We start from the raw sequence: 27,029 nt of genomic DNA, 5'->3' as shown, positions 1-27,029 counted from the left end.
GGAGTGTGACGGTTTGAGGTTGTGGACAGGTGTCTTTTATTCTGATAACAACTTCAAGCAGGTGCCATTAATACAGGTAACGAGTGGAGGACTTTTCATCATAGGTACACTTCAACTATGACAGACAAAATGAGAAAAAATATCCAGAAAATCACATTGTAGGATTTTTTATGAATTTATTTGCAAATGATGGTGGAAAATCAGTATTTGGTCAATAACAAAAGTTTATCTCAATACTTTGTTGGCAATGACAGAGGTCAAACATTTTCTGTAAGTCTTCACAAGGTTTTCACACACTGTTGCTGGTATTTTGGCCCATTCCTCCATGCAGATCTCCTCTAGAGCAGTGATGTTTTGGGGCTGTTGCTGGGCAACACAGACGTTCAACAAAGGAGAAGAAAAGAAGAAGTTACAGGTTTTTTTTTTTTTCTTTTTTGTATTTTACCCCTTTTTCTCCCCAATTTCGTGGTATCCAATATCTTGTCTCATCGCTACAACTCCCGTACGGGCTCGGGATAGACGAATGTTGAAAGTCATGCGTCCTCCGATACACAACCCAACCAAGCCGCACTGCTTCTTAAAACAGCACACATCCAACCCGGAAGCCAGCCGCACCAATGCACCGGAGGAAACACCGTGCACCTGGCCACCTTGGTTAGCGTACACTGCGCCCAGCCCGCCACTCTCATCTTTTTAAGTGGGAGAACTTGCACAATTGGTGGCTGACAAAAAAAATGTTTTGCCCCGCTGTAAGTGATGGTGTTACAGTAACTCAAGTGATGGTGTTACAGTAACTCAAGTGATGGTGTTACAGTACCTCAAGTGATGGTGTTACAGTAACTCAAGTGATGGTGTTACAGTAACTCAAGTGATGGTGTTACAGTAACTCAAGTGATGGTGTTATAGTAACTCAAGTGATGGTGTTACAGTAACTCAAGTGCCAAAGTTAACGTATGCCTTTGCTTTGTCCTCAGCTGCTACCCCCTGGAAAAAAAATTCAGGTACAAATCAGATACAAAAACTCCTTTTATGCTTTGTGTTTTTATCTGTTAATACTGCAAACGTCTCTGCTAGCCAGTTAGCATTCAGTCAGCTTACTGGGTTTTTCCGTATCCTTTCAGAATTCGAGACTTCACAAGTTACAGAGAAGAAGAGGACAGTCTATCAGATGGCTTTGAGTAAGAGACTTCATATGCATGTACAGCATCAGGGGAATAGCCGGGCTTTATTTTTCACATATCAATAAATTCCCCCTCAGTGGGTGGATGTGTGGTGGAGTGTTTGTTGGTTTGATTTGACCCTCACCCTTTCCCTCCTTCACTCTGTCGCATCCTCTTCTCTAACCTCTATACCACTTGTTATCTCTCTCTCCGTCTCTCTCTCACTCTCCGTCTCTCTCTCTCTCTCCATCTGTCTCTCTCCGTCTCTCTCTCTCTCCGTCTGTCTCTCTCCGTCTCTCCGTCTGTCTCTCTCCGTCTCTCTCACTCTCCGTCTCTCTCTCTCTGTCTCTCTTTCTCTCCGTCTGTCTCTCACTCTCCGTCTCTCTCTCTCTCTCCGTCTGTCTCTCTCCGTCTCTCTCTCTCTCCGTCTCTCTCTCTCTCCGTCTGTCTCTCTCCGTCTGTCTCACTCACTCTCCATCTGTCTCTCTCCGTCTCTCCGTCTGTCTCTCTCCGTCTCTCTCTCTCTCTCTGTCTCTCTCTCTCTCCGTCTGTCTCTCTCTCCATCTGTCTCTCTCCATCTGTCTCTCTCTCCGTCTCTCTCACTCTCTGTCTCTCTCACTCTCCGTCTCTCTCTCTCTGTCTCTCTCTCTCCGTCTCTCTCTCTCTCCGTCTGTCTCTCTCCGTCTCTCTCTCTCTCTCTCCGTCTGTCTCTCTCACTCACCATCTGTCTCTCTCCGTCTCTCCGTCTGTCTCTCTCCGTCTCTCTCACTCTCCGTCTCTCTGTCTCTCTCTGTCTCTCTCTTTCCATCTGTCTCTCTCCCCCCCCTCTCTCTCTCTCTGTCTGTCTCTCTTCCTCTGTCTCTTCCACTCTCCGTCTCTCTCTCGCGCGTCCTCTCTCTCTCTCTCTCTCTCTCTCTCTCTCTCTCTCTCTCTCTCTCTCTCTCTCTCTCTCTCTCTCTCTCTCTCTCTCTCTCTCTCTCTCTCTCTCTCTCTCTCTCTCTCTCTCTCTCTCTCTCTCTCTCTCTCTCTCTCTCTCTCTCTGTCCTCTGTCTCTCTCTCTCCGTCTCTCTCTCTCCGTCTCTCGCTCTCCGTCTCTCGCTCTCACTCTCCATCTGTCTCTCTCCGTCTCTCCGTCTGTCTCCCTCCGTCTCTCTCACTCTCCGTCTCTCTCTCTCTGTCTCTCTCTCTCTGTCTGTCTCTCACTCTCCGTCTGTCTCTCTCCGTCTCTCTCTCTCTCCGTCTGTCTCTCTCCGTCTCTCTCTCTCTCTCCGTCTGTCTCTCTCCGTCTGTCTCTCTCCGTCTGTCTCTCTTACTCTCCATCTGTCTCTCTCCGTCTCTCCGTCTGTCTCTCTCCGTCTGTCTCACTCTCTGTCTCTCTCTCTCTCCGTCTGTCTCTCTCTCTCCATCTGTCTCTCTCTCTCTGTCTCTCTCACTCTCCGTCTCTCTCACTCTCCGTCTCTCTCTCTCTCTCTCTCCGTCTGTCTCTCTCCGTCGCTCTCTCTCTCCGTCTGTCTCTCTCCGTCTGTCTCTCTCACTCACCATCTGTCTCTCTCCGTCTCTCCGTCTGTCTCTCTCCGTCTCTCTCACTCTCCGTCTCTCTGTCTCTCTCTGTCTCTCTCTTTCCATCTGTCTCTCTCTGTCCGTCTCTCTTCCTCTGTCTCTTCCACTCTCCGTCTCTCTCTCGCGCGTCCTGTCTCTCTCTCTATCGGTCCGTGTGTCTCTCTCTCTCTCTCTCTCTCTCTCTCTCTCTCTCTCTCTCTCTCTCTCTCTCTCTCTCTCTCTCTCTCTCTCCGTCTCTCTCTCTCCGTCTCTCTCTCTCCGTCTCTCTCTCTCCGTCTGTCTCTCTCCGTCTGTCTCTCTCACTCTCCATCTGTCTCTCTCCGTCTCTCCGTCTGTCTCTCTCCGTCTCTCTCACTCTCTGTCTCTCTCTCTCTCCGTCTGTCTCTCTCTCCATCTGTCTCTCTCTCTCCATGTCTCTCTCTCCGTCTCTCTCACTCTCCGTCTCTCTCTCTCTGTCTCTCTCTCTCTCCGTCTGTCTCTCTCCGTCTCTCTCTCTCTCCGTCTCTCTCTCTCTCTCCGTCTGTCTCTCTCACTCACCATCTGTCTCTCTCCGTCTCTCCGTCTGTCTCTCTCCGTCTCTCTCACTCTCCGTCTCTCTGTCTCTCTCTGTCTCTCTCCCCCCCCCCTCTCTCTCTCTCTCTCTGTCCGTCTCTCTTCCTTTGTCTCTTCCACTCTCCGTCTCTCTCTCGCGTGTCCTGTCTCTCTCTCTATCGGTCCGTCTCTCTCTCTCTCTCTCTCTGTCTCTCGCTCTCCGTCTCTCGCTCTCCGTCTCTCGCTCTCCGTCTCTCGCTCTCCGTCTCTCGCTCTCCGTCTCTCGCTCTCCGTCTCTCTCTCTCCGTCTCTCACTCTCTGTCTCTCTCTCTCTCCGTCTCTCTCTCTCGCTCTCTGTCTCTCGCTCTCCGTCTCTCGCTCTCTGTCTCTCGCTCTCCGTCTCTCACTCTCCGTCTCTCGCTCTCTGTCTCTCTCTCTCCATCTCTCTGTCTCCATCTCTCTCGCTCTCCGTCTCTCGCTATCCATCTCTCTCGCTATCCATCTCTCTCTCTCTCCGTCTCTCTCGCTATCTGTCTCTCTCTCTCCGTCTCTCTCTGTCTCTCTCTCTCTTTCCGTCTCTCTCTCTCTCCGTCTCTCTCTCTCTCTCCGTCTCTCTCTCTCTCTCTCTCCGTCTCTCTCTCTCTCTCCGTCTCTCTCTCCGTCTCTCTCTCTCTCTCTCCCTCTCTCTTTTTCTCACTGTCTCTCAGATAAGCTAGATGAGATCCTGGCAGCAGCTCAGCAGACAATCAGCACCAATGAGGGGCAAGGGACGCGGGGTCAGGGGGCAAGGAGAGACAGGAGCCGGGGCTCCTTTTACGCCAATGAGGTGTGTGTGTCGGCGTTGCGTGTGCTGGCGCTCGTGTTCACTAGTGAGATCACCTGTCATGAGGTTGAGAGGAACAGTTTGTCCTGTCCTGTAGTGTTCCTATGGTAACACCCACATCTTTAGGAGATGCTACATAATGTCATTCAGTGGGTTAGCTTGATGCAACACCCATACAAATAAGATTGATTTGACTGCCTTAGCTACTATACTACTAGATATGAACTATTTTACAAGTAATTGACAACTCTTTCATGAATAGTGAAGCTATTTTATTCATTTACAGTACTACAGTCTGCAAAGTTTATTCTGTTATATAAGTTCTGTCCTTTCTGAACATTGTCCTCTGCTCCCTCTTCCCTCTCTTGCTGTGCAGCCAAATTACGACCAATCAGAAATGGGGATGACCGGGCTGGGCTATGACCGTGCCCAGTTCACATCAGGCCACGCCCCTCCACACGGTATGCTGCGACAGAAATCCATCGGTGAGGCTGTCTGTCTGGCCAGCCCTCTGGCCGGCCTGTCCGTCTGTCTGTCCTCTAGACTCTTAAAGGCCTGTGCTGTAACACTGTCTGCAGCTGTAGCATACCATGTGCTTCTAGTCTGCCTGTTCTGTCTCTGTCCTGGTTCATGTTGTAGTATGCTTCTGCTGTGGAGAATAGCAGTTTATATGTGTTGTACTGTACTAAAATGTTTGTAGGCTGATACACTGTTTCTAGTAGCTGTTCATCACAGAAGCTGGAACTGTGGTTGAATGTGACACAGCTAAAGACGATGGACTTCTCCTGTGACTCGCCAAGTAAAAGGCGGTATAACATCTCACCCTGTTGGCAAATTACTGTTGCTCTACTTTTACCAGTACATACAGAATGATATTGCTGGTCATCATCTCTGCTAGAGGACAGACAGGCTTACAGATGAATGAGAGGACCGCCTGACAATTAGACAGACAGACTTACAGATGAATGAGAGGACCGCCTGACAATTAGACAGACAGACTTACAGATGAATGAGAGGACCGCCTGACAATTAGACAGACAGACTTACAGATGAATGAGAGGACCGCCTGACAATTAGACAGACAGACTTACAGATGAACGAGAGGACCGCCTGACAATTAGACAGACAGACTTACAGATGAATGAGAGGACCGCCTGACAATTAGACAGACAGGCAGTTACAGAGACAGACAGACAGGCAGTTACAGAGACAGACAGACAGCCTCCCACATTAATCATCTGTTCTTTTGTTAAGCAGTATTTTCTCTGTACCATTCCTCTACCCCGTCTCTCACCCATCTGATCACTCTACTCTGTGTCTATCCTCCATCCCTCTACCTCCGTCTCTCACCCATCTGATCACTCTGCTCTGTGTCTATCCTCCATCCCTATACCTCAGTCTCTCACCCATCTGATCACTCTACTCTGTGTCTATCCTCCATCCCTATACCTCAGTCTCTCACCCATCTGATCACTCTGCTCTGTGTCTATCCTCCATCCCTATACCTCAGTCTCTCACCCATCTGATCACTCTGCTCTGTGTCTATCCTCCATCCCTATACCTCAGTCTCTCACCCATCTGATCACTCTACTCTGTGTCTATCCTCCATCCCTATACCTCAGTATCTCACCCATCTGATCACTCTGCTCTGTGTCTATCCTCCATCCCTATACCTCAGTCTCTCACCCATCTGATCACTCTACTCTGTGTCTATCCTCCATCCCTATACCTCAGTATCTCACCCATCTGATCACTCTGCTCTGTGTCCATCCTCCATCCCTATACCTCAGTCTCTCACCCATCTGATCACTCTGCTCTGTATCTATCCTCCATCCCTATACCTCAGTCTCTCACCCATCTGATCACTCTGCTCTGTGTCTATCCTCCATCCCTATACCTCAGTCTCTCACCCATCTGATCACTCTGCTCTGTGTCTATCCTCCATCCCTATACCTCAGTCTCTCACCCATCTGATCACTCTGCTCTGTGTCTATCCTCCATCCCTATAGCGCAGTCTCTCACACATCTGATCACTCTGCTGTGTCTATCCTCCATCCCTCTACCTCCGTCTCTCACCCATCTGATCACTCTGCTCTGTGTCTATCCTCCATCCCTATACCTCAGTCTCTCACCCATCTGATCACTCTACTCTGTGTCTATCCTCCATCCCTATACCTCAGTATCTCACCCATCTGATCACTCTGCTCTGTGTCCATCCTCCATCCCTATACCTCAGTCTCTCACCCATCTGATCACTCTGCTCTGTATCTATCCTCCATCCCTATACCTCAGTCTCTCACCCATCTGATCACTCTGCTCTGTGTCTATCCTCCATCCCTATACCTCAGTCTCTCACCCATCTGATCACTCTGCTCTGTGTCTATCCTCCATCCCTATACCTCAGTCTCTCACCCATCTGATCACTCTGCTCTGTGTCTATCCTCCATCCCTATAACGCAGTCTCTCACACATCTGATCACTCTGCTCTGTGTCTATCCTCCATCCCTATACCTCAGTCTCTCACCCATCTGATCACTCTGCTCTGTGTCTATCCTCCATCCCTATAACGCAGTCTCTCACACATCTGATCACTCTGCTCTGTGTCTATCCTCCATCCCTCTACCTCCGTCTCTCACCCATCTGATCACTCTGCTCTGTGTCTATCCTCCATCCCTATACCTCAGTCTCTCACCCATCTGATCACTCTACTCTGTGTCTATCCTCCATCCCTATACCTCAGTATCTCACCCATCTGATCACTCTGCTCTGTGTCCATCCTCCATCCCTATACCTCAGTCTCTCACCCATCTGATCACTCTGCTCTGTATCTATCCTCCATCCCTATACCTCAGTCTCTCACCCATCTGATCACTCTGCTCTGTGTCTATCCTCCATCCCTATACCTCAGTCTCTCACCCATCTGATCACTCTGCTCTGTGTCTATCCTCCATCCCTATAACGCAGTCTCTCACACATCTGATCACTCTGCTCTGTGTCTATCCTCCATCCCTATAACGCAGTCTCTCACACATCTGATCACTCTGCTCTGTGTCTATCCTCCATCCCTATACCTCAGTCTCTCACCCATCTGATCACTCTGCTCTGTGTCTATCCTCCATCCCTATAGCGCAGTCTCTCACACATCTGATCACTCTGCTCTGTGTCTATCCTCCATCCCTATACCCCAGTCTCTCACCCATCTGATCACTCTGCTCTGTGTCTATCCTCCATCCCTATACCTCAGTCTCTCACCCATCTGATCACTCTGCTCTGTGTCTATCCTCCATCCCTATACCTCAGTCTCTCTCATCAGTCCTTTTCATCCCTCTCTTGTATATCTGTCTGTGGTGAACTGCAGGGGTGACTGAAGAGGAGAAGTCCCATCTCAATCCTCCGGCCATGAAGTTTGCCCGAAGTCTCTCGGTTCCCGGCCCAGATGACATCCCCCCGCCCCCCACCACCGCCCCACCAGACCCCCCCTTCTCCTCTGCCCCACCGCTGGGCTGGAGAGGGGGCAAGTCTTCCCAGCAGCCCTCTGTGGCCGTGTCCCAGTCCACCTCCACAGCAGCCCACTACCAGCTCTACTCTCAGTCTGTGCACTTCACCCACGGGGGCCGTGAAAGGGCAGGGGGGCCCAGTATCGGCCCTGGAGGAGGAGGGGTGGACCACACGCACCAGTACTCTAATGCCCCTGCCCACGCCGCTCAGAGCAGGACTGCCTCTAGGAAAGGGGGCTACCCAGGGGAGCCTGTTGGATCGGGAGGGGGAGGAGGAGTGGGGGGGGGAAAGGCTGCAGGTCTAAGGAGGGGCTACAGTAACGCCGCCCCACCTTCAGGCAGTGCCACAGTGATGCCCCAGCAGCAGCAGACCACCCAGAGCCAGCCGCAGAGGGCAGACCGCAGTGCGGCTGGGGGGGCTGGAGAGGGGGTACCTAAAGGAGGGGGGGCGCGGAGAGGGAAGGGCCCTCTGGTAAAGCAGTCCAAGGTGGAGGACCTGCGGACTGGCCAGGGCACGCTGGGGGGCAAGGCCCCAGTGGAGAAGAGCTCCATCCCCATCCCCACCATCATAGTCAAGGCCCCCTCCATCAGCAGTGGCAGTGGCCGCAGCAGTCAGGGCAGCAGTGTGGAGGCTGAGCCCACCCCCCCAGGGGAGACCGACAGAACCCAACCCCCCCACGGACCCCCTTCCACCCCAGCCCCGCAACCTCCTGCTCCTCCCTCCATTCCGGCCCCTCCACCACCTTCCTTCCGAGGCCAGGATAGTGACTTCACCAGCCAGTTTGGGGCGGCCATCGTGGGCGCAGCCCGCCGGGACAGGGAACGCTTCCATGAGGCCCGCAGGAAGAGCGCCTCCATCTTCATGTCTGCCGAGGAGGAGGTGGGGCCAGGGGGAGGAGGAGGAGGAGGAGGGGGGGCAGGCAGGACACAGACCTCTCAGCAGGAGCAGTTCAGCCCCCAGTCCGGTGGCCCCCCCCCACGCCTCCGGCCCTCCAAGTCCATCGACGAGGGCATGTTCTCTGGGGACACCTTCATCCACCACACCCGCAGCATGCCCCCTGCCTTCGGCCTGCCAGAGTACTCCTCCCCGGCTCCAGACTACCAGCCCAAGTCTGTTCCGGCTGACTTCTACGGGGCGTCAAGCCGGCAGCAGGTCCCCTCTGGCACCACCTTCATCCACCCCCTGACAGGAAAGGTCCTGGACCCCTCGTCCCCACTGGGTCTGGCCCTGGCTGCCAGGGAGCGGGCCCTGAAGGACGACGGCAGGATGAGGAGGGAGAGAGGGACCGAGCACCAGTTTGTACGACAGATGTCCAGTGTGGTGACATTCCCCTCCCAGGCCACCTCCCCCACACCGGCTTCCTCAGCCACCCATTCCTCCAGCTCCTCCTATCTGGTCACCTCCTCATCCCTAGCCGCCACCACCTCCTCCACCAGCCAACCCTCCTCCCCAAGGATCCTCAGGGGTGCAGGCTGGGGCGAGGAGGGGGGAGGAGGGGAGCGGGAGGGTGGCGGGGCCAGAGAGGGGCTGAGGGTGCGCTTCTCTGAGGACAAAACAGTCCACACGCATCACTACCAGTCCCAGCACTACCAACCCTCCTACAGGGAGGAAAGACAGAGGGAGAGGTCGAGAGAGAGGGAGAGGTCGAAAGAGAGGGAGAGGTCGAGAGAAAGAGAGCGGGACAGAGAGGGGTACATGAGGCAGCAGACAGCACCTACCCAGCAGCCCCATCAGCTGTCGTCCCAGCAGCCTCGCCAGGCCTCGTTTCTGAGGATGGAGAGTGAGGCAGGCTACATCCTGTCTCTCACCCCTCCATCTCCCCCCGCTACAGCCGCCCCGTCTCACCCTCAGGGGGGAGGGGGTTCCGGGGGCAGTGGCCTCATGGTTCTGCCGCCCCCTGCCCCCTCTGTGGATGTGGATGATGAGTTTGTGTTTGCGGACCCACTGCCCCCTCCACTGGAGTTTGCCAACAGCTTTGACCGGGGTGGAATGTCAGGTTACACACACCGTGCCATTATCAACAACCTGGCCTCCCGCCAGCAGCAGCCCCCACCACCTCCCCCTCCTCCCCCACCACCCCCTCCAAAAGACATGTATATCAGTGGGTTCCCGGCCCACACCCCCTTACCCTCCCCACAGGCGGGGGACTCTACCACCTCCAGCCTTACCTCCTATGACAGTGAGGTGGCCAACCTGACCCAGTCAGGAAACTCCCCCACTCAGACATCACCCAACCCCCTTCCTCCACCCTCACCCTCCGGCCTCCAGCCCACAGGACCCCCTCCTCCTCCCTCTGTCTCCCCCCCACCCCCACCCCCACCCAGCTCCTTTCACAGACCCTCCCTTGCCATGACCCACTCTCACCACCTCTACAACAGCACGCACACCGGGCGCTCCTCTCCTTCCCATGGGCGTTCCTCCCCCACTCCTCCTCCCAAAGGTCGCTTCTCCCCCACCCAGGGTCGCTTCTCCCCCACCCAGGGTCGCTCCTCCCCCACCCAGGGTCGCTCCTCCCCCACCCAGGGTCGCCCCTCCACCATCCATAGGAGCTCATCCCCCACCCCTCCTCCCCATTCCATTGCAGGTTCCCCATCCTACCGTGGTCCCCCTCCCATCTCCTCCACCGCAGCCTCCTCTGGCCCCTTCCGGGGCTCTGCAGCCCTGACCTCCACCGCTCCCTGTACCACCACCACCACCACCACCACCACCACCACCGCTGCCACCACCACGAGGACCTCAGTCCAGCCCCACCAGGACAGGACACACCCAGCCCCCTCTGGTTCTACAGCGGCCGGCCGCAGGATAGGGGAGCACCACCCTCACCCCACAGCCAAGGCAGGGGAGTCCCAGGAGACGGTGGTGGACTCTGGGATAGAGGAGCTGGACAGCCGAAGCAGCAGTGACCACCACCTGGACAACATCCTGGCCATGAGCGGAGGAGCCAGAGAGAGGCTGGAAGAGAGGCTGGAGAGAGGGAGGGAGGGAGGAGGTGGAGGGGAGGGAGACAGGGCGGGAGGAGCAGACCTCCTGGAGTCGTACATGAGCTACCTGGACGGACAGACGTTTGACATGCACAACGCCACAGCCGCCGGCTCCACCTACCCCAAATCAGGCAGGTTCAGGGAGGGGGGGCGAGCGGCCGAACTACGCAGAGAGACCGGTACTGCCCCGCCCTCCTTCCAGTCACACAGACGGAGGGAGGAAGAGGAAGAGGACGAGGAGGGCGAGGAAGGAGAGGAGGAGGACGATGGAGGACGGGAGGGTTATGGGATGACACAGAATTTGGGGCGTCCCACGTCACCCTACTTTGACCGGCCCCGGACCCCTGAGATGAAGCCTCTGTGGGGGTCAGAGGGTCAGTTAGTAGGGGACCAGGGGACCTACCTTGAGGGCCGGAGGCTGTACCCCCCCATATCCAGCATGAAGGCCAGCATCATCAATGAGCTCAGCAACAAACTGCAGCAGAGAGGGAGCCAGAGATCACTAAGTAGACACAGGTACTCACTATGATATGTTAGAGGATATTTGGTGAGGTTGTGTGTGTTGATACAGGTAAAATGACTACAGTTATATTATCTTCAGTAGACCATAGATTTCAGTACAAAGGCCTGCATGTTTTACTTGTACATCAGTGGAGGCTGCTGAGGGGAGGATGGCTCATAATAATGTCTGAAATGGAGTCAAGCCATGTGTTTGATACCATCTCACTGATTCCGCTCCAGCCACTACCACGAGCCCTTCCTCCCCAATTAAGGTCCCACCAACCTCCTGTGATGTAAACATCAATCACACAGCGATCTCTTGTCTTGGCGCTACTTGTGCATTTTTTGGGAATGGGTGAGTGAGTGAGTGAGTGAGTGAGTGAGTGTTTTACTATGTCAATTCTTCCCCATGTTTACGTCCCATACTTTTGTCTCCGTCTGCTTTATGTCTCTCCTCCACCAGAAACAGGTAATTGCTCTCCTCCTTTCTCACACACTGTCTGTTTGACTGGACATAAAACATGTCCCCTTTCTTCAATTTACTGCCTGTGTTTCAACAGCCAGAGAAAAGAAAAGCAAGTTCCTGTCTACTCAGCACAACTTTAATAGCAATTAGCTGCTGTTAACATCCTGAGCCTCATATTGATAGTCAATCTAACAATGTCCGTCTTCAGGTGTAGGCTACTAGTGAATAGTGGTGGTGAGGTTGGGTAATGTGTTATGAATAGTGGTGGTGAGGTTGGGTAATGTGTTATGAATAGTGGTGGTGAGGTTGGGTAATGTGTTATGAATAGTGGTGGTGAGGTTGGGTAATGTGTAATGAATAGTGGTGGTGAGGTTGGGTAATGTGTTATGAATAGTGGTGGTGAGGTTAGGTAATGTGTTATGAATAGTGGTGGTGAGGTTGGGTATTGTGTTATGAATAGTGGTGGTGAGGTTGGGTAATGTGTAATGAATAGTGGTGGTGAGGTTGGGTAATGTGTTATGAATAGTGGTGGTGAGGTTGGGTAATGTGTTATGAATAGTGGTGGTGAGGTTGGGTAATGTGTTATGAATAGTGGTGGTGAGGTTGGGTAATGTGTAATGAATAGTGGTGGTGAGGTTGGGTAATGTGTTATGAATAGTGGTGGTGAGGTTGGGTAATGTGTTATGAATAGTGGTGGTGAGGTTGGGTAATGTGTTATGAATAGTGGTGGTGAGGTTGGGTAATGGGTTATGAATAGTGGTGGTGTGGTTGAGTAATGTGTTATGAATAGTGGTGGTGAGGTTGGGTATTGTGTAATGAATAGTGGTGGTGAGGTTGGGTAACGTGTAATGAATAGTGGTGGTGAGGTTGGGTAATGGGTTATGAATAGTGGTGGTGAGGTTGGGTAATGTGTTATGAATAGTGGTGGTGAGGTTGGGTAATGTGTTTTGGATAGTGGGGGTGAGGTTGGGTAATGTGTTATGAATAGTGGTGGTGAGGTTGGGTAACGGGTTATGAATAGTGGTGGTGAGGTTGGGTAATGTGTTATGAATAGTGGTGGTGAGGTTGGGTAACGGGTTATGAATAGTGGTGGTGAGGTTGGGTAATGTGTAATGAATAGTGGTGGTGAGGTTGGGTAATGGGTTATGAATAGTGGTGGTGAGGTTGGGTAATGTGTAATGAATAGTGGTGGTGAGGTTGGGTAATGGGTTATGAATAGTGGTGGTGAGGTTGGGTAACGGGTTATGAATAGTGGTGGTGAGGTTGGGTAATGTGTTATGAATAGTGGTGGTGAGGTTGGGTAACGGGTTATGAATAGTGGTGGTGAGGTTGGGTAATGTGTTATGAATAGTGGTGGTGAGGTTGGGTAACGGGTTATGAATAGTGGTGGTGAGGTTGGGTAATGTGTAATGAATAGTGGTGGTGAGGTTGGGTAATGGGTTATGAATAGTGGTGCTGAGGTTGGGTAATGTGTTATGAATAGTGGTGGTGAGGTTGGGTAATGTGTAATGAATAGTGGTGGTGAGGTTGGGTAATGGGTTATGAATAGTGGTGGTGAGGTTGGGTAATGGGTTATGAATAGTGGTGGTGAGGTTGGGTAATATGTTATGAATAGTGGTGGTGAGGTTGGGTAATGTGTAATGAATAGTGGTGGTGAGGTTGGGTAATGTGTTATGAATAGTGGTGGTGAGGTTGGGTAATGTGTAATGAATAGTGGTGGTGAGGTTGGGTAATGTGTTATGAATAGTGGTGGTGAGGTTGGGTAATGTGTAATGAATAGTGGTGGTGAGGTTGGGTAATGTGTTATGAATAGTGGTGGTGAGGTTGGGTAATGTGTTATGAATAGTGGTGGTGAGGTTGGGTAATGTGTTATGAATAGTGGTGGTGAGGTTGGGTAATGTGTTTTGAATAGTGGTGGTGAGGTTAGGAATTGTGTTATGAATAGTGGTGGTGAGGTTGGGGAATGTGTTATGAATAGTGGTGGTGAGGTTGGGTAATGTGTTATGAATAGTGGTGGTGAGGTTGGGTAATGTGTTATGAATAGTGGTGGTGAGGTTGGGTAATGTGTTATGAATAGTGGTGGTGAGGTTGGGTAATGTGTTATGAATAGTGGTGGTGAGGTTGGGTAATGTGTTATGAATAGTGGTGGTGAGGTTGGGTAATGTGTTATGAATAGTGGTGGTGAGGTTGGGTAACGTGTTATGAATAGTGGTGGTGAGGTTGGGTAATGTGTTATGAATAGTGGTGGTGAGGTTGGGTAACGGGTTTTGAATATTGGTGGTGAGGTTGGGTAATGGGTTATGAATAGTGGTGGTGAGGTTGGGTAACGGGTTTTGAATAGTGGTGGTGAGGTTGGGTAATGTGTAATGAATAGTGGTGGTGAGGTTGGGTAATGTGTTATGAATAGTGGTGGTGAGGTTGGGTAATGTGTAATGAATAGTGGTGGTGAGGTTGGGTAATGTGTTATGAATAGTGGTGGTGAGGTTGGGTAATGTGTTATGAATAGTGGTGGTGAGGTTGGGTAATGTGTAATGAATAGTGGTGGTGAGGTTGGGTAATGTGTTATGAATAGTGGTGGTGAGGTTGGGTAATGTGTTATGAATAGTGGTGGTGAGGTTGGGTAATGTGTTATGAATAGTGGTGGTGAGGTTGGGTAATGTGTAATGAATAGTGGTGGTGAGGTTGGGTAATGTGTTATGAATAGTGGTGGTGAGGTTGGGTAATGGGTTATGAATAGTGGTGGTGAGGTTGGGTAACGGGTTATGAATAGTGGTGGTGAGGTTGGGTAATGTGTTATGAATAGTGGTGGTGGTGAGGTTGGGTAATGTGTTTTGAATAGTGGTGGTGAGGTTGCGTAATGTGTTATGAATAGTGGTGGTGAGGTTGGGTAATGTGTTATGAATAGTGGTGGTGAGGTTGGGTAATGTGTTATGAATAGTGGTGGTGAGGTTGGGTAACGGGTTATGAATAGTGGTGGTGTGGTTGAGTAATGTGTTATGAATAGTGGTGGTGAGGTTGGGTATTGTGTAATGAATAGTGGTGGTGAGGTTGGGTAACGTGTAATGAATAGTGGTGGTGAGGTTGGGCAACGGGTTATGAATAGTGGTGGTGAGGTTGGGTAATGTGTTATGAATAGTGGTGGTGAGGTTGGGTAATGTGTAATGAATAGTGGTGGTGAGGTTGGGTAATGTGTTATGAATAGTGGTGGTGAGGTTGGGTAATGTGTAATGAATAGTGGTGGTGAGGTTGGGTAATGTGTTATGAATAGTGGTGGTGAGGTTGGGTAATGTGTAATGAATAGTGGTGGTGAGGTTGGGTAATGTGTTATGAATAGTGGTGGTGAGGTTGGGTAATGTGTAATGAATAGTGGTGGTGAGGTTGGGTAATGTGTTATGAATAGTGGTGGTGAGGTTGGGTAATGTGTTATGAATAGTGGTGGTGAGGTTGGGTAATGTGTTATGAATAGTGGTGGTGAGGTTGGGTAATGTGTTTTGAATAGTGGTGGTGAGGTTGGGAATTGTGTTATGAATAGTGGTGGTGAGGTTGGGGAATGTGTTATGAATAGTGGTGGTGAGGTTGGGTAATGTGTTATGAATAGTGGTGGTGAGGTTGGGTCATGTGTTATGAATAGTGGTGGTGAGGTTGGGTAATGTGTTATGAATAGTGGTGGTGAGGTTGGGTAATGTGTTATGAATAGTGGTGGTGAGGTTGGGTAATGTGTTATGAATAGTGGTGGTGAGGTTGGGTAATGTGTTATGAATAGTGGTGGTGAGGTTGGGTAACGTGTTATGAATAGTGGTGGTGAGGTTGGGTAATGTGTTATGAATAGTGGTGGTGAGGTTGGGTAATGTGTTATGAATAGTGGTGGTGAGGTTGGGTAACGTGTTATGAATAGTGGTGGTGAGGTTGGGTAATGTGTTATGAATAGTGGTGGTGAGGTTGGGTAACGGGTTTTGAATATTGGTGGTGAGGTTGGGTAATGGGTTATGAATAGTGGTGGTGAGGTTGGGTAACGGGTTTTGAATAGTGGTGGTGAGGTTGGGTAATGTGTAATGAATAGTGGTGGTGAGGTTGGGTAATGTGTTATGAATAGTGGTGGTGAGGTTGGGTAATGTGTAATGAATAGTGGTGGTGAGGTTGGGTAATGTGTTATGAATAGTGGTGGTGAGGTTGGGTAATGTGTTATGAATAGTGGTGGTGAGGTTGGGTAATGTGTAATGAATAGTGGTGGTGAGGTTGGGTAATGTGTAATGAATAGTGGTGGTGAGGTTGGGTAATGTGTTATGAATAGTGGTGGTGAGGTTGGGTAATGTGTAATGAATAGTGGTGGTGAGGTTGGGTAATGTGTTATGAATAGTGGTGGTGAGGTTGGGTAATGTGTTATGAATAGTGGTGGTGAGGTTGGGTAATGTGTAATGAATAGTGGTGGTGAGGTTGGGTAATGTGTAATGAATAGTGGTGGTGAGGTTGGGTAATGTGTTATGAATAGTGGTGGTGAGGTTGGGTAATGTGTTATGAATAGTGGTGGTGAGGTTGGGTAATGTGTAATGAATAGTGGTGGTGAGGTTGGGTAATGTGTTATGAATAGTGGTGGTGAGGTTGGGTAATGTGTTATGAATAGTGGTGGTGAGGTTGGGTAATGTGTTATGAATAGTGGTGGTGAGGTTGGGTAATGTGTAATGAATAGTGGTGGTGAGGTTGGGTAATGTGTTATGAATAGTGGTGGTGAGGTTGGGTAATGGGTTATGAATAGTGGTGGTGAGGTTGGGTAACGGGTTATGAATAGTGGTGGTGAGGTTGGGTAATGTGTTATGAATAGTGGTGGTGAGGTTGGGTAATGTGTTTTGAATAGTGGTGGTGAGGTTGCGTAATGTGTTATGAATAGTGGTGGTGAGGTTGGGTAATGTGTAATGAATAGTGGTGGTGAGGTTGGGTAATGGGTTATGAATAGTGGTGGTGAGGTTGGGTAACGGGTTATGAATAGTGGTGGTGAGGTTGGGTAATGTGTTATGAATAGTGGTGGTGAGGTTGGGTAACGGGTTATGAATAGTGGTGGTGAGGTTGGGTAATGTGTTATGAATAGTGGTGGTGAGGTTGGGTAACGGGTTATGAATAGTGGTGGTGAGGTTGGGTAATGTGTAATGAATAGTGGTGGTGAGGTTGGGTAATGGGTTATGAATAGTGGTGGTGAGGTTGGGTAATGTGTAATGAATAGTGGTGGTGAGGTTGGGTAATGGGTTATGAATAGTGGTGGTGAGGTTGGGTAATGTGTTATGAATAGTGGTGGTGAGGTTGGGTAATGTGTAATGAATAGTGGTGGTGAGGTTGGGTAATGGGTTATGAATAGTGGTGGTGAGGTTGGGTAATGGGTTATGAATAGTGGTGGTGAGGTTGAGTAATATGTTATGAATAGTGGTGGTGAGGTTGGGTAATGTGTAATGAATAGTGGTGGTGAGGTTGGGTAATGTGTTATGAATAGTGGTGGTGAGGTTGGGTAATGTGTAATGAATAGTGGTGGTGAGGTTGGGTAATGTGTTATGAATAGTGGTGGTGAGGTTGGGTAATGTGTAATGAATAGTGGTGGTGAGGTTGGGTAATGTGTTATGAATAGTGGTGGTGAGGTTGGGTAATGTGTTATGAATAGTGGTGGTGAGGTTGGGTAATGTGTTATGAATAGTGGTGGTGAGGTTGGGTAATGTGTTTTGAATAGTGGTGGTGAGGTTGGGAATTGTGTTATGAATAGTGGTGGTGAGGTTGGGGAATGTGTTATGAATAGTGGTGGTGAGGTTGGGTAATGTGTTATGAATAGTGGTGGTGAGGTTGGGTAATGTGTTATGAATAGTGGTGGTGAGGTTGGGTAATGTGTTATGAATAGTGGTGGTGAGGTTGGGTAATGTGTTATGAATAGTGGTGGTGAGGTTGGGTAATGTGTTATGAATAGTGGTGGTGAGGTTGGGTAATGTGTTATGAATAGTGGTGGTGAGGTTGGGTAATGTGTTATGAATAGTGGTGGTGAGGTTGGGTAACGTGTTATGAATAGTGGTGGTGCGGTTGGGTAATGTGTTATGAATAGTGGTGGTGAGGTTGGGTAACGGGTTTTGAATATTGGTGGTGAGGTTGGGTAATGGGTTATGAATAGTGGTGGTGAGGTTGGGTAACGGGTTTTGAATAGTGGTGGTGAGGTTGGGTAATGTGTAATGAATAGTGGTGGTGAGGTTGGGTAATGTGTTATGAATAGTGGTGGTGAGGTTGGGTAATGTGTAATGAATAGTGGTGGTGAGGTTGGGTAATGTGTTATGAATAGTGGTGGTGAGGTTGGGTAATGTGTTATGAATAGTGGTGGTGAGGTTGGGTAATGTGTAATGAATAGTGGTGGTGAGGTTGGGTAATGTGTTATGAATAGTGGTGGTGAGGTTGGGTAATGTGTTATGAATAGTGGTGGTGAGGTTGGGTAATGTGTTATGAATAGTGGTGGTGAGGTTGGGTAATGTGTAATGAATAGTGGTGGTGAGGTTGGGTAATGTGTTATGAATAGTGGTGGTGAGGTTGGGTAACGGGTTATGAATAGTGGTGGTGAGGTTGGGTAACGGGTTATGAATAGTGGTGGTGAGGTTGGGTAATGTGTTATGAATAGTGGTGGTGAGGTTGGGTAATGTGTTTTGAATAGTGGTGGTGAGGTTGCGTAATGTGTTATGAATAGTGGTGGTGAGGTTGGGTAATGTGTTATGAATAGTGGTGGTGAGGTTGGGTAATGTGTTATGAATAGTGGTGGTGAGGTTGGGTAACGGGTTATGAATAGTGGTGGTGAGGTTGGGTAATGTGTTATGAATAGTGGTGGTGAGGTTGGGTAATGTGTTATGAATAGTGGTGGTGAGGTTGGGTAATGTGTAATGAATATTGGTGGTGAGGTTGGGTAATGTGTTATGAATAGTGGTGGTGAGGTTGGGTAATGGGTTATGAATAGTGGTGGTGAGGTTGGGTAATGTGTAATGAATAGTGGTGGTGAGGTTGGGTAATGTGTTATGAATAGTGGTGGTGAGGTTGGGTAATGTGTAATGAATAGTGGTGGTGAGGTTGGGTAATGGGTTATGAATAGTGGTGGTGAGGTTGGGTATTGTGTTATGAATAGTGGTGGTGAGGTTGGGTAATGTGTAATGAATAGTGGTGGTGAGGTTGGGTAACGGGTTATGAATAGTGGTGGTGAGGTTGGGTAATGTGTTATGAATAGTGGTGGTGAGGTTGGGTAATGTGTAATGAATAGTGGTGGTGAGGTTGGGTAATGTGTTATGAATAGTGGTGGTGAGGTTGGGTAATGTGTAATGAATAGTGGTGGTGAGTTTGGGTAATGGGTTATGAATAGTGGTGGTGAGGTTGGGTAATGTGTTATGAATAGTGGTGGTGAGGTTGGGTAATGTGTAATGAATAGTGGTGGTGAGGTTGGGTAATGGGTTATGAATAGTGGTGGTGAGGTTGGGTAATGGGTTATGAATAGTGGTGGTTAGGTTGGGTAATGGGTTATGAATAGTGGTGGTGAGGTTGGGTAATGTGTTATGAATAGTGGTGGTGAGGTTGGGTAATGTGTAATGAATAGTGGTGGTGAGGTTGGGTAATGTGTTATGAATAGTGGTGGTGAGGTTGGGTAATGTGTAATGAATAGTGGTGGTGAGGTTAGGTAATGTGTTATGAATAGTGGTGGTGAGGTTGGGTAATGTGTTATGAATAGTGATGGTGAGGTTGGGTAATGTGTTTTGAATAGTGGTGGTGAGGTTGGGGAATGTGTTATGAATAGTGGTGGTGAGGTTGGGGAATGTGTTATGAATAGTGGTGGTGAGGTTGGGTAATGTGTTATGAATAGTGGTGGTGAGGTTGGGTAATGTGTTATGAATAGTGGTGGTGAGGTTGGGTAATATGTTATGCATAGTGGTGGTGAGGTTGGGTAATGTGTTATGAATAGTGGTGGTGAGGTTGGGTAATGTGTTATGAATAGTGGTGGTGAGGTTGGGTAATGTGTTATGAATAGTGGTGGTGAGGTTGGGTAATGTGTTATGAATAGTGGTGGTGAGGTTGGGTAACGGGTTTTGAATAGTGGTGGTGAGGTTGGGTAACGGGTTATGAATAGTGGTGGTGAGGTTGGGTAACGGGTTTTGAATAGTGGTGGTGAGGTTGGGTAATGTGTAATGAATAGTGGTGGTGAGGTTGGGTAATGTGTTATGAATAGTGGTGGTGAGGTTGGGTAATGTGTTTTGAATAGTGGTGGTGAGGTTGGGTAATGTGTTATGAATAGTGGTGGTGAGGTTGGGTAATGTGTTATGAATAGTGGTGGTGAGGTTGGGTAATGTGTTATGAATAGTGGTGGTGAGGTTGGGTAATGTGTTATGAATAGTGGTGGTGAGGTTGGGTAATGTGTTATGAATAGTGGTGGTGAGGTTAGGTAATGTGTTATGAATAGTGGTGGTGAGGTTGGGTATTGTGTTATGAATAGTGGTGGTGAGGTTGGGTAATGTGTAATGAATAGTGGTGGTGAGGTTGGGTAATGTGTTATGAATAGTGGTGGTGAGGTTGGGTAATGTGTTATGAATAGTGGTGGTGAGGTTGGGTAATGTGTAATGAATAGTGGTGGTGAGGTTGGGTAATGTGTTATGAATAGTGGTGGTGAGGTTGGGTAATGTGTAATGAATAGTGGTGGTGAGGTTGGGTAATGTGTTATGAATAGTGGTGGTGAGGTTGGGTAATGTGTAATGAATAGTGGTGGTGAGGTTGGGTAATGTGTTATGAATAGTGGTGGTGAGGTTGGGTAATGTGTTATGAATAGTGGTGGTGAGGTTGGGTAATGTGTTATGAATAGTGGTGGTGAGGTTGGGTAATGTGTTTTGAATAGTGGTGGTGAGGTTGGGAATTGTGTTATGAATAATGGTGGTGAGGTCGGGGAATGTGTTATGAATAGTGGTGGTGAGGTTGGGTAATGTGTTATGAATAGTGGTGGTGAGGTTGGGTAATGTGTTATGAATAGTGGTGGTGAGGTTGGGTAATGTGTTATGAATAGTGGTGGTGAGGTTGGGTAATGTGTTATGAATAGTGGTGGTGAGGTTGGGTAATGTGTTATGAATAGTGGTGGTGAGGTTGGGTAATGTGTTATGAATAGTGGTGGTGAGGTTGGGTAATGTGTTATGAATAGTGGTGGTGAGGTTGGGTAACGTGTTATGAATAGTGGTGGTGAGGTTGGGTAATGTGTTATGAATAGTGGTGGTGAGGTTGGGTAACGGGTTTTGAATATTGGTGGTGAGGTTGGGTAATGGGTTATGAATAGTGGTGGTGAGGTTGGGTAACGGGTTTTGAATAGTGGTGGTGAGGTTGGGTAATGTGTAATGAATAGTGGTGGTGAGGTTGGGTAATGTGTTATGAATAGTGGTGGTGAGGTTGGGTAATGTGTAATGAATAGTGGTGGTGAGGTTGGGTAATGTGTTATGAATAGTGGTGGTGAGGTTGGGTAATGTGTTATGAATAGTGGTGGTGAGGTTGGGTAACGTGTTATGAATAGTGGTGGTGAGGTTGGGTAATGTGTTATGAATAGTGGTGGTGAGGTTGGGTAACGGGTTTTGAATATTGGTGGTGAGGTTGGGTAATGGGTTATGAATAGTGGTGGTGAGGTTGGGTAACGGGTTTTGAATAGTGGTGGTGAGGTTGGGTAATGTGTAATGAATAGTGGTGGTGAGGTTGGGTAATGTGTTATGAATAGTGGTGGTGAGGTTGGGTAATGTGTAATGAATAGTGGTGGTGAGGTTGGGTAATGTGTTATGAATAGTGGTGGTGAGGTTGGGTAATGTGTTATGAATAGTGGTGGTAAGGTTGGGTAATGTGTAATGAATAGTGGTGGTGAGGTTGGGTAATGTGTTATGAATAGTGGTGGTGAGGTTGGGTAATGTGTTATGAATAGTGGTGGTGAGGTTGGGTAATGTGTTATGAATAGTGGTGGTGAGGTTGGGTAATGTGTAATGAATAGTGGTGGTGAGGTTGGGTAATGTGTTATGAATAGTGGTGGTGAGGTTGGGTAATGGGTTATGAATAGTGGTGGTGAGGTTGGGTAACGGGTTATGAATAGTGGTGGTGAGGTTGGGTAATGTGTTATGAATAGTGGTGGTGAGGTTGGGTAATGTGTTTTGAATAGTGGTGGTGAGGTTGCGTAATGTGTTATGAATAGTGGTGGTGAGGTTGGGTAATGTGTTATGAATAGTGGTGGTGAGGTTGGGTAATGTGTTATGAATAGTGGTGGTGAGGTTGGGTAACGGGTTATGAATAGTGGTGGTGAGGTTGGGTAATGTGTTATGAATAGTGGTGGTGAGGTTGGGTAATGTGTTATGAATAGTGGTGGTGAGGTTGGGTAATGTGTTATGAATAGTGATGGTGAGGTTGGGTAATGTGTTTTGAATAGTGGTGGTGAGGTTGGGTAATGTGTAATGAATAGTGGTGGTGAGGTTGGGTAATGGGTTATGAATAGTGGTGGTGAGGTTGGGTAATGGGTTATGAATAGTGGTGGTTAGGTTGGGTAATGTGTTATGAATAGTGGTGGTGAGGTTGGGTAATGTGTTATGAATAGTGGTGGTGAGGTTGGGTAATGTGTAATGAATAGTGGTGGTGAGGTTGGGTAATGTGTTATGAATAGTGGTGGTGAGGTTGGGTAATGTGTAATGAATAGTGGTGGTGAGGTTAGGTAATGTGTTATGAATAGTGGTGGTGAGGTTGGGTAATGTGTTATGAATAGTGATGGTGAGGTTGGGTAATGTGTTTTGAATAGTGGTGGTGAGGTTGGGGAATGTGTTATGAATAGTGGTGGTGAGGTTGGGGAATGTGTTATGAATAGTGGTGGTGAGGTTGGGTAATGTGTTATGAATAGTGGTGGTGAGGTTGGGTAATGTGTTATGAATAGTGGTGGTGAGGTTGGGTAATGTGTTATGCATAGTGGTGGTGAGGTTGGGTAATGTGTTATGAATAGTGGTGGTGAGGTTGGGTAATGTGTTATGAATAGTGGTGGTGAGGTTGGGTAATGTGTAATGAATAGTGGTGGTGAGGTTAGGTAATGTGTTATGAATAGTGGTGGTGAGGTTGGGTAATGTGTTATGAATAGTGATGGTGAGGTTGGGTAATGTGTTTTGAATAGTGGTGGTGAGGTTGGGGAATGTGTTATGAATAGTGGTGGTGAGGTTGGGGAATGTGTTATGAATAGTGGTGGTGAGGTTGGGTAATGTGTTATGAATAGTGGTGGTGAGGTTGGGTAATGTGTTATGAATAGTGGTGGTGAGGTTGGGTAATGTGTTATGCATAGTGGTGGTGAGGTTGGGTAATGTGTTATGAATAGTGGTGGTGAGGTTGGGTAATGTGTTATGAATAGTGGTGGTGAGGTTGGGTAATGTGTTATGAATAGTGGTGGTGAGGTTGGGTAATGTGTTTTGAATAGTGGTGGTGAGGTTGGGAATTGTGTTATGAATAATGGTGGTGAGGTTGGGGAATGTGTTATGAATAGTGGTGGTGAGGTTGGGTAATGTGTTATGAATAGTGGTGGTGAGGTTGGGTAATGTGTTATGAATAGTGGTGGTGAGGTTGGGTAATGTGTTATGAATAGTGGTGGTGAGGTTGGGTAATGTGTTATGAATAGTGGTGGTGAGGTTGGGTAATGTGTTATGAATAGTGGTGGTGAGGTTGGGTAATGTGTTATGAATAGTGGTGGTGAGGTTGGGTAATGTGTTATGAATAGTGGTGGTGAGGTTGGGTAACGTGTTATGAATAGTGGTGGTGAGGTTGGGTAATGTGTTATGAATAGTGGTGGTGAGGTTGGGTAACGGGTTTTGAATATTGGTGGTGAGGTTGGGTAATGGGTTATGAATAGTGGTGGTGAGGTTGGGTAACGGGTTTTGAATAGTGGTGGTGAGGTTGGGTAATGTGTAATGAATAGTGGTGGTGAGGTTGGGTAATGTGTTATGAATAGTGGTGGTGAGGTTGGGTAATGTGTAATGAATAGTGGTGGTGAGGTTGGGTAATGTGTTATGAATAGTGGTGGTGAGGTTGGGTAATGTGTTATGAATAGTGGTGGTGAGGTTGGGTAACGTGTTATGAATAGTGGTGGTGAGGTTGGGTAATGTGTTATGAATAGTGGTGGTGAGGTTGGGTAACGGGTTTTGAATATTGGTGGTGAGGTTGGGTAATGGGTTATGAATAGTGGTGGTGAGGTTGGGTAACGGGTTTTGAATATTGGTGGTGAGGTTGGGTAATGGGTTATGAATAGTGGTGGTGAGGTTGGGTAACGGGTTTTGAATAGTGGTGGTGAGGTTGGGTAATGTGTAATGAATAGTGGTGGTGAGGTTGGGTAATGTGTTATGAATAGTGGTGGTGAGGTTGGGTAATGTGTAATGAATAGTGGTGGTGAGGTTGGGTAATGTGTTATGAATAGTGGTGGTGAGGTTGGGTAATGTGTTATGAATAGTGGTGGTAAGGTTGGGTAATGTGTAATGAATAGTGGTGGTGAGGTTGGGTAATGTGTTATGAATAGTGGTGGTGAGGTTGGGTAATGTGTTATGAATAGTGGTGGTGAGGTTGGGTAATGTGTTATGAATAGTGGTGGTGAGGTTGGGTAATGTGTAATGAATAGTGGTGGTGAGGTTGGGTAATGTGTTATGAATAGTGGTGGTGAGGTTGGGTAATGGGTTATGAATAGTGGTGGTGAGGTTGGGTAACGGGTTATGAATAGTGGTGGTGAGGTTGGGTAATGTGTTATGAATAGTGGTGGTGAGGTTGGGTAATGTGTTTTGAATAGTGGTGGTGAGGTTGCGTAATGTGTTATGAATAGTGGTGGTGAGGTTGGGTAATGTGTTATGAATAGTGGTGGTGAGGTTGGGTAATGTGTTATGAATAGTGGTGGTGAGGTTGGGTAACGGGTTATGAATAGTGGTGGTGAGGTTGGGTAATGTGTTATGAATAGTGGTGGTGAGGTTGGGTAATGTGTTATGAATAGTGGTGGTGAGGTTGGGTAATGTGTTATGAATAGTGATGGTGAGGTTGGGTAATGTGTTTTGAATAGTGGTGGTGAGGTTGGGTAATGTGTAATGAATAGTGGTGGTGAGGTTGGGTAATGGGTTATGAATAGTGGTGGTGAGGTTGGGTAATGGGTTATGAATAGTGGTGGTTAGGTTGGGTAATGTGTTATGAATAGTGGTGGTGAGGTTGGGTAATGTGTTATGAATAGTGGTGGTGAGGTTGGGTAATGTGTAATGAATAGTGGTGGTGAGGTTGGGTAATGTGTTATGAATAGTGGTGGTGAGGTTGGGTAATGTGTAATGAATAGTGGTGGTGAGGTTAGGTAATGTGTTATGAATAGTGGTGGTGAGGTTGGGTAATGTGTTATGAATAGTGATGGTGAGGTTGGGTAATGTGTTTTGAATAGTGGTGGTGAGGTTGGGGAATGTGTTATGAATAGTGGTGGTGAGGTTGGGTAATGTGTTATGAATAGTGGTGGTGAGGTTGGGTAATGTGTTATGAATAGTGGTGGTGAGGTTGGGTAATGTGTTATGCATAGTGGTGGTGAGGTTGGGTAATGTGTTATGAATAGTGGTGGTGAGGTTGGGTAATGTGTTATGAATAGTGGTGGTGAGGTTGGGTAATGTGTTATGAATAGTGGTGGTGAGGTTGGGTAACGTGTTATGAATAGTGGTGGTGAGGTTGGGTAACGGGTTTTGAATAGTGGTGGTGAGGTTGGGTAACGGGTTATGAATAGTGGTGGTGAGGTTGGGTAACGGGTTTTGAATAGTGGTGGTGAGGTTGGGTAATGTGTAATGAATAGTGGTGGTGAGGTTGGGTAATGTGTTATGAATAGTGGTGGTGAGGTTGGGTAATGTGTTATGAATAGTGGTGGTGAGGTTGGGTAATGTGTTATGAATAGTGGTGGTGAGGTTGGGTAATGTGTTATGAATAGTGGTGGTGAGGTTGGGTAATGTGTAATGAATAGTGGTGGTGAGGTTGGGTAACGGGTTTTGAATAGTGGTGGTGAAGTTGGGTAATGTGTTATGAATAGTAGTGGTGAGGTTGGGTAATGTGTAATGAATAGTGGTGGTGAGGTTGGGTAATGTGTAATGAATAGTGGTGGTGAGGTTGGGTAATGGGTTATGAATAGTGGTGGTGAGGTTGGGTAATGTGTTATGAATAGTGGTGGTGAGGTTGGGTAATGTCTTATGAATAGTGGTGGTGAGGTTGGGTAATGTGTATTGAATAGTGGTGGTGAGGTTGGGTAATGTGTTATGAATAGTAGTGGTGAGGTTGGGTAATGTGTTATGAATAGTGGTGGTGAGGTTGGGTAATGTGTAATGAATAGTGGTGGTGAGGTTGGGTAATGTGTTATGAATAGTGGTGGTGAGGTTGGGTAATGTGTTATGAATAGTGGTGGTGAGGTTGGGTAACGGGTTATGAATAGTGGTGGTGAGGTTACATAGAGAGCCCCTCTGTGTACCGTAGGTACCGTATGTGTCATTGTCATTCCTTCTTTTCTGTCCCTAGGTTTTCAGAAGACTCCGCCTCGGCCCTGAGCCCCCCCTCAGTTCGTTCCCTGTCCCCCTCCCCTATCCACCACTCCCAGCCCGCCCTGTCCCTGTCCCCCACCCCTTCCTCCCAGTACCCCAACTGGAACCGTCCCCCATCCCCCCAGCCCCCTGTGGCTGCCGTACAGCCCCCTCCACGCTCCCACTCCCCCCTGTCCTCCCCCACCTACTCCCCTTATCCCACCTCCCCTAAACACCGGCCTGTGTATCGCACCAAAGCCCTGGAGTTCCAGTTCATTCCAAGTAGAGAGTCCAGGAAGGCAGAGTCCCACCACCTGCAGCGTAGGAGAGCCCCCAGTCCCCTCATCTCCCCCTCAGAGAGGCCCAAACTGGGTCCCCCCCGCCCCTCCTCCCTTCCCCTCCTCCCCACCACACCCCTCTACAGCAGCCTCTACGAGCTTCGCGGCTCTATGACCCCGCCCTCACCCGCTAACCACATGGGGGACCCCTACTTCTCCCCCTCCCCTCCTCTCTTCGCCCCCTCTGGTGCCCCTCCTCCCCCAAACGCCTCCCTGTTGGTGTCTCGCTCCCTCTCCCCCACACACTTTTTATCTGGTAGCTCATCCCCTCCCCTGCACCCTCTCCCCGCTCCCCCCTGCCTGAGCTACCCCCACCTCCCTCCCCCATCCCCCTCCAAGCCCTTTGCCTCCAAGCCACTGCCTTATTGGACCAAATACGACGTGGCTGATTGGCTGGGATACCTGAACCTGGGCGAGCACAGGGAGCATTTCCTGGACAACGAGATCGACGGCACTCACCTGCCCTCCCTCACCAAGGAGGACTATCTGGACCTGGGGGTGACACGTGTCGGACACCGCATGAACATCGACCGTGCTCTGAAGAGAGTGACTGACAGGTAAGGGGAAGAGCGATGGATGGGTGAGAGGATAAGAGTACAGAGATAGGCCAGTCTTGTAAAATAAACAAAGA

The 27,029-nt window shown here is 48.6% G+C and overlaps 1 protein-coding gene across 1 annotated transcript in view; it reads left to right on the top strand.

The window, feature by feature from the left end:
* LOC110538995 (SH3 and multiple ankyrin repeat domains protein 1-like) overlaps positions 1-27,029 on the top strand; it is a 108,139-nt gene that overhangs the window by 79,990 nt on the left and 1,120 nt on the right. The window contains exons 21-27 of the mRNA XM_036939541.1: positions 975-1,001; positions 1,122-1,178; positions 3,959-4,077; positions 4,451-4,559; positions 7,433-11,069; positions 11,518-11,523; positions 26,059-26,955. Of these exons, the coding sequence (XP_036795436.1) occupies positions 975-1,001; positions 1,122-1,178; positions 3,959-4,077; positions 4,451-4,559; positions 7,433-11,069; positions 11,518-11,523; positions 26,059-26,955 (4,852 nt within the window). The remainder of the gene's footprint in view (positions 1-974; positions 1,002-1,121; positions 1,179-3,958; positions 4,078-4,450; positions 4,560-7,432; positions 11,070-11,517; positions 11,524-26,058; positions 26,956-27,029) is intronic.

Source organism: Oncorhynchus mykiss, chromosome 12 (genome assembly GCF_013265735.2).
Source record: "Oncorhynchus mykiss isolate Arlee chromosome 12, USDA_OmykA_1.1, whole genome shotgun sequence".
Lineage (NCBI taxonomy): Eukaryota > Metazoa > Chordata > Actinopteri > Salmoniformes > Salmonidae > Oncorhynchus > Oncorhynchus mykiss.
Note: the sequence above shows the minus strand (reverse complement) of the source record. Positions and strands in the feature narration are given on the sequence as shown.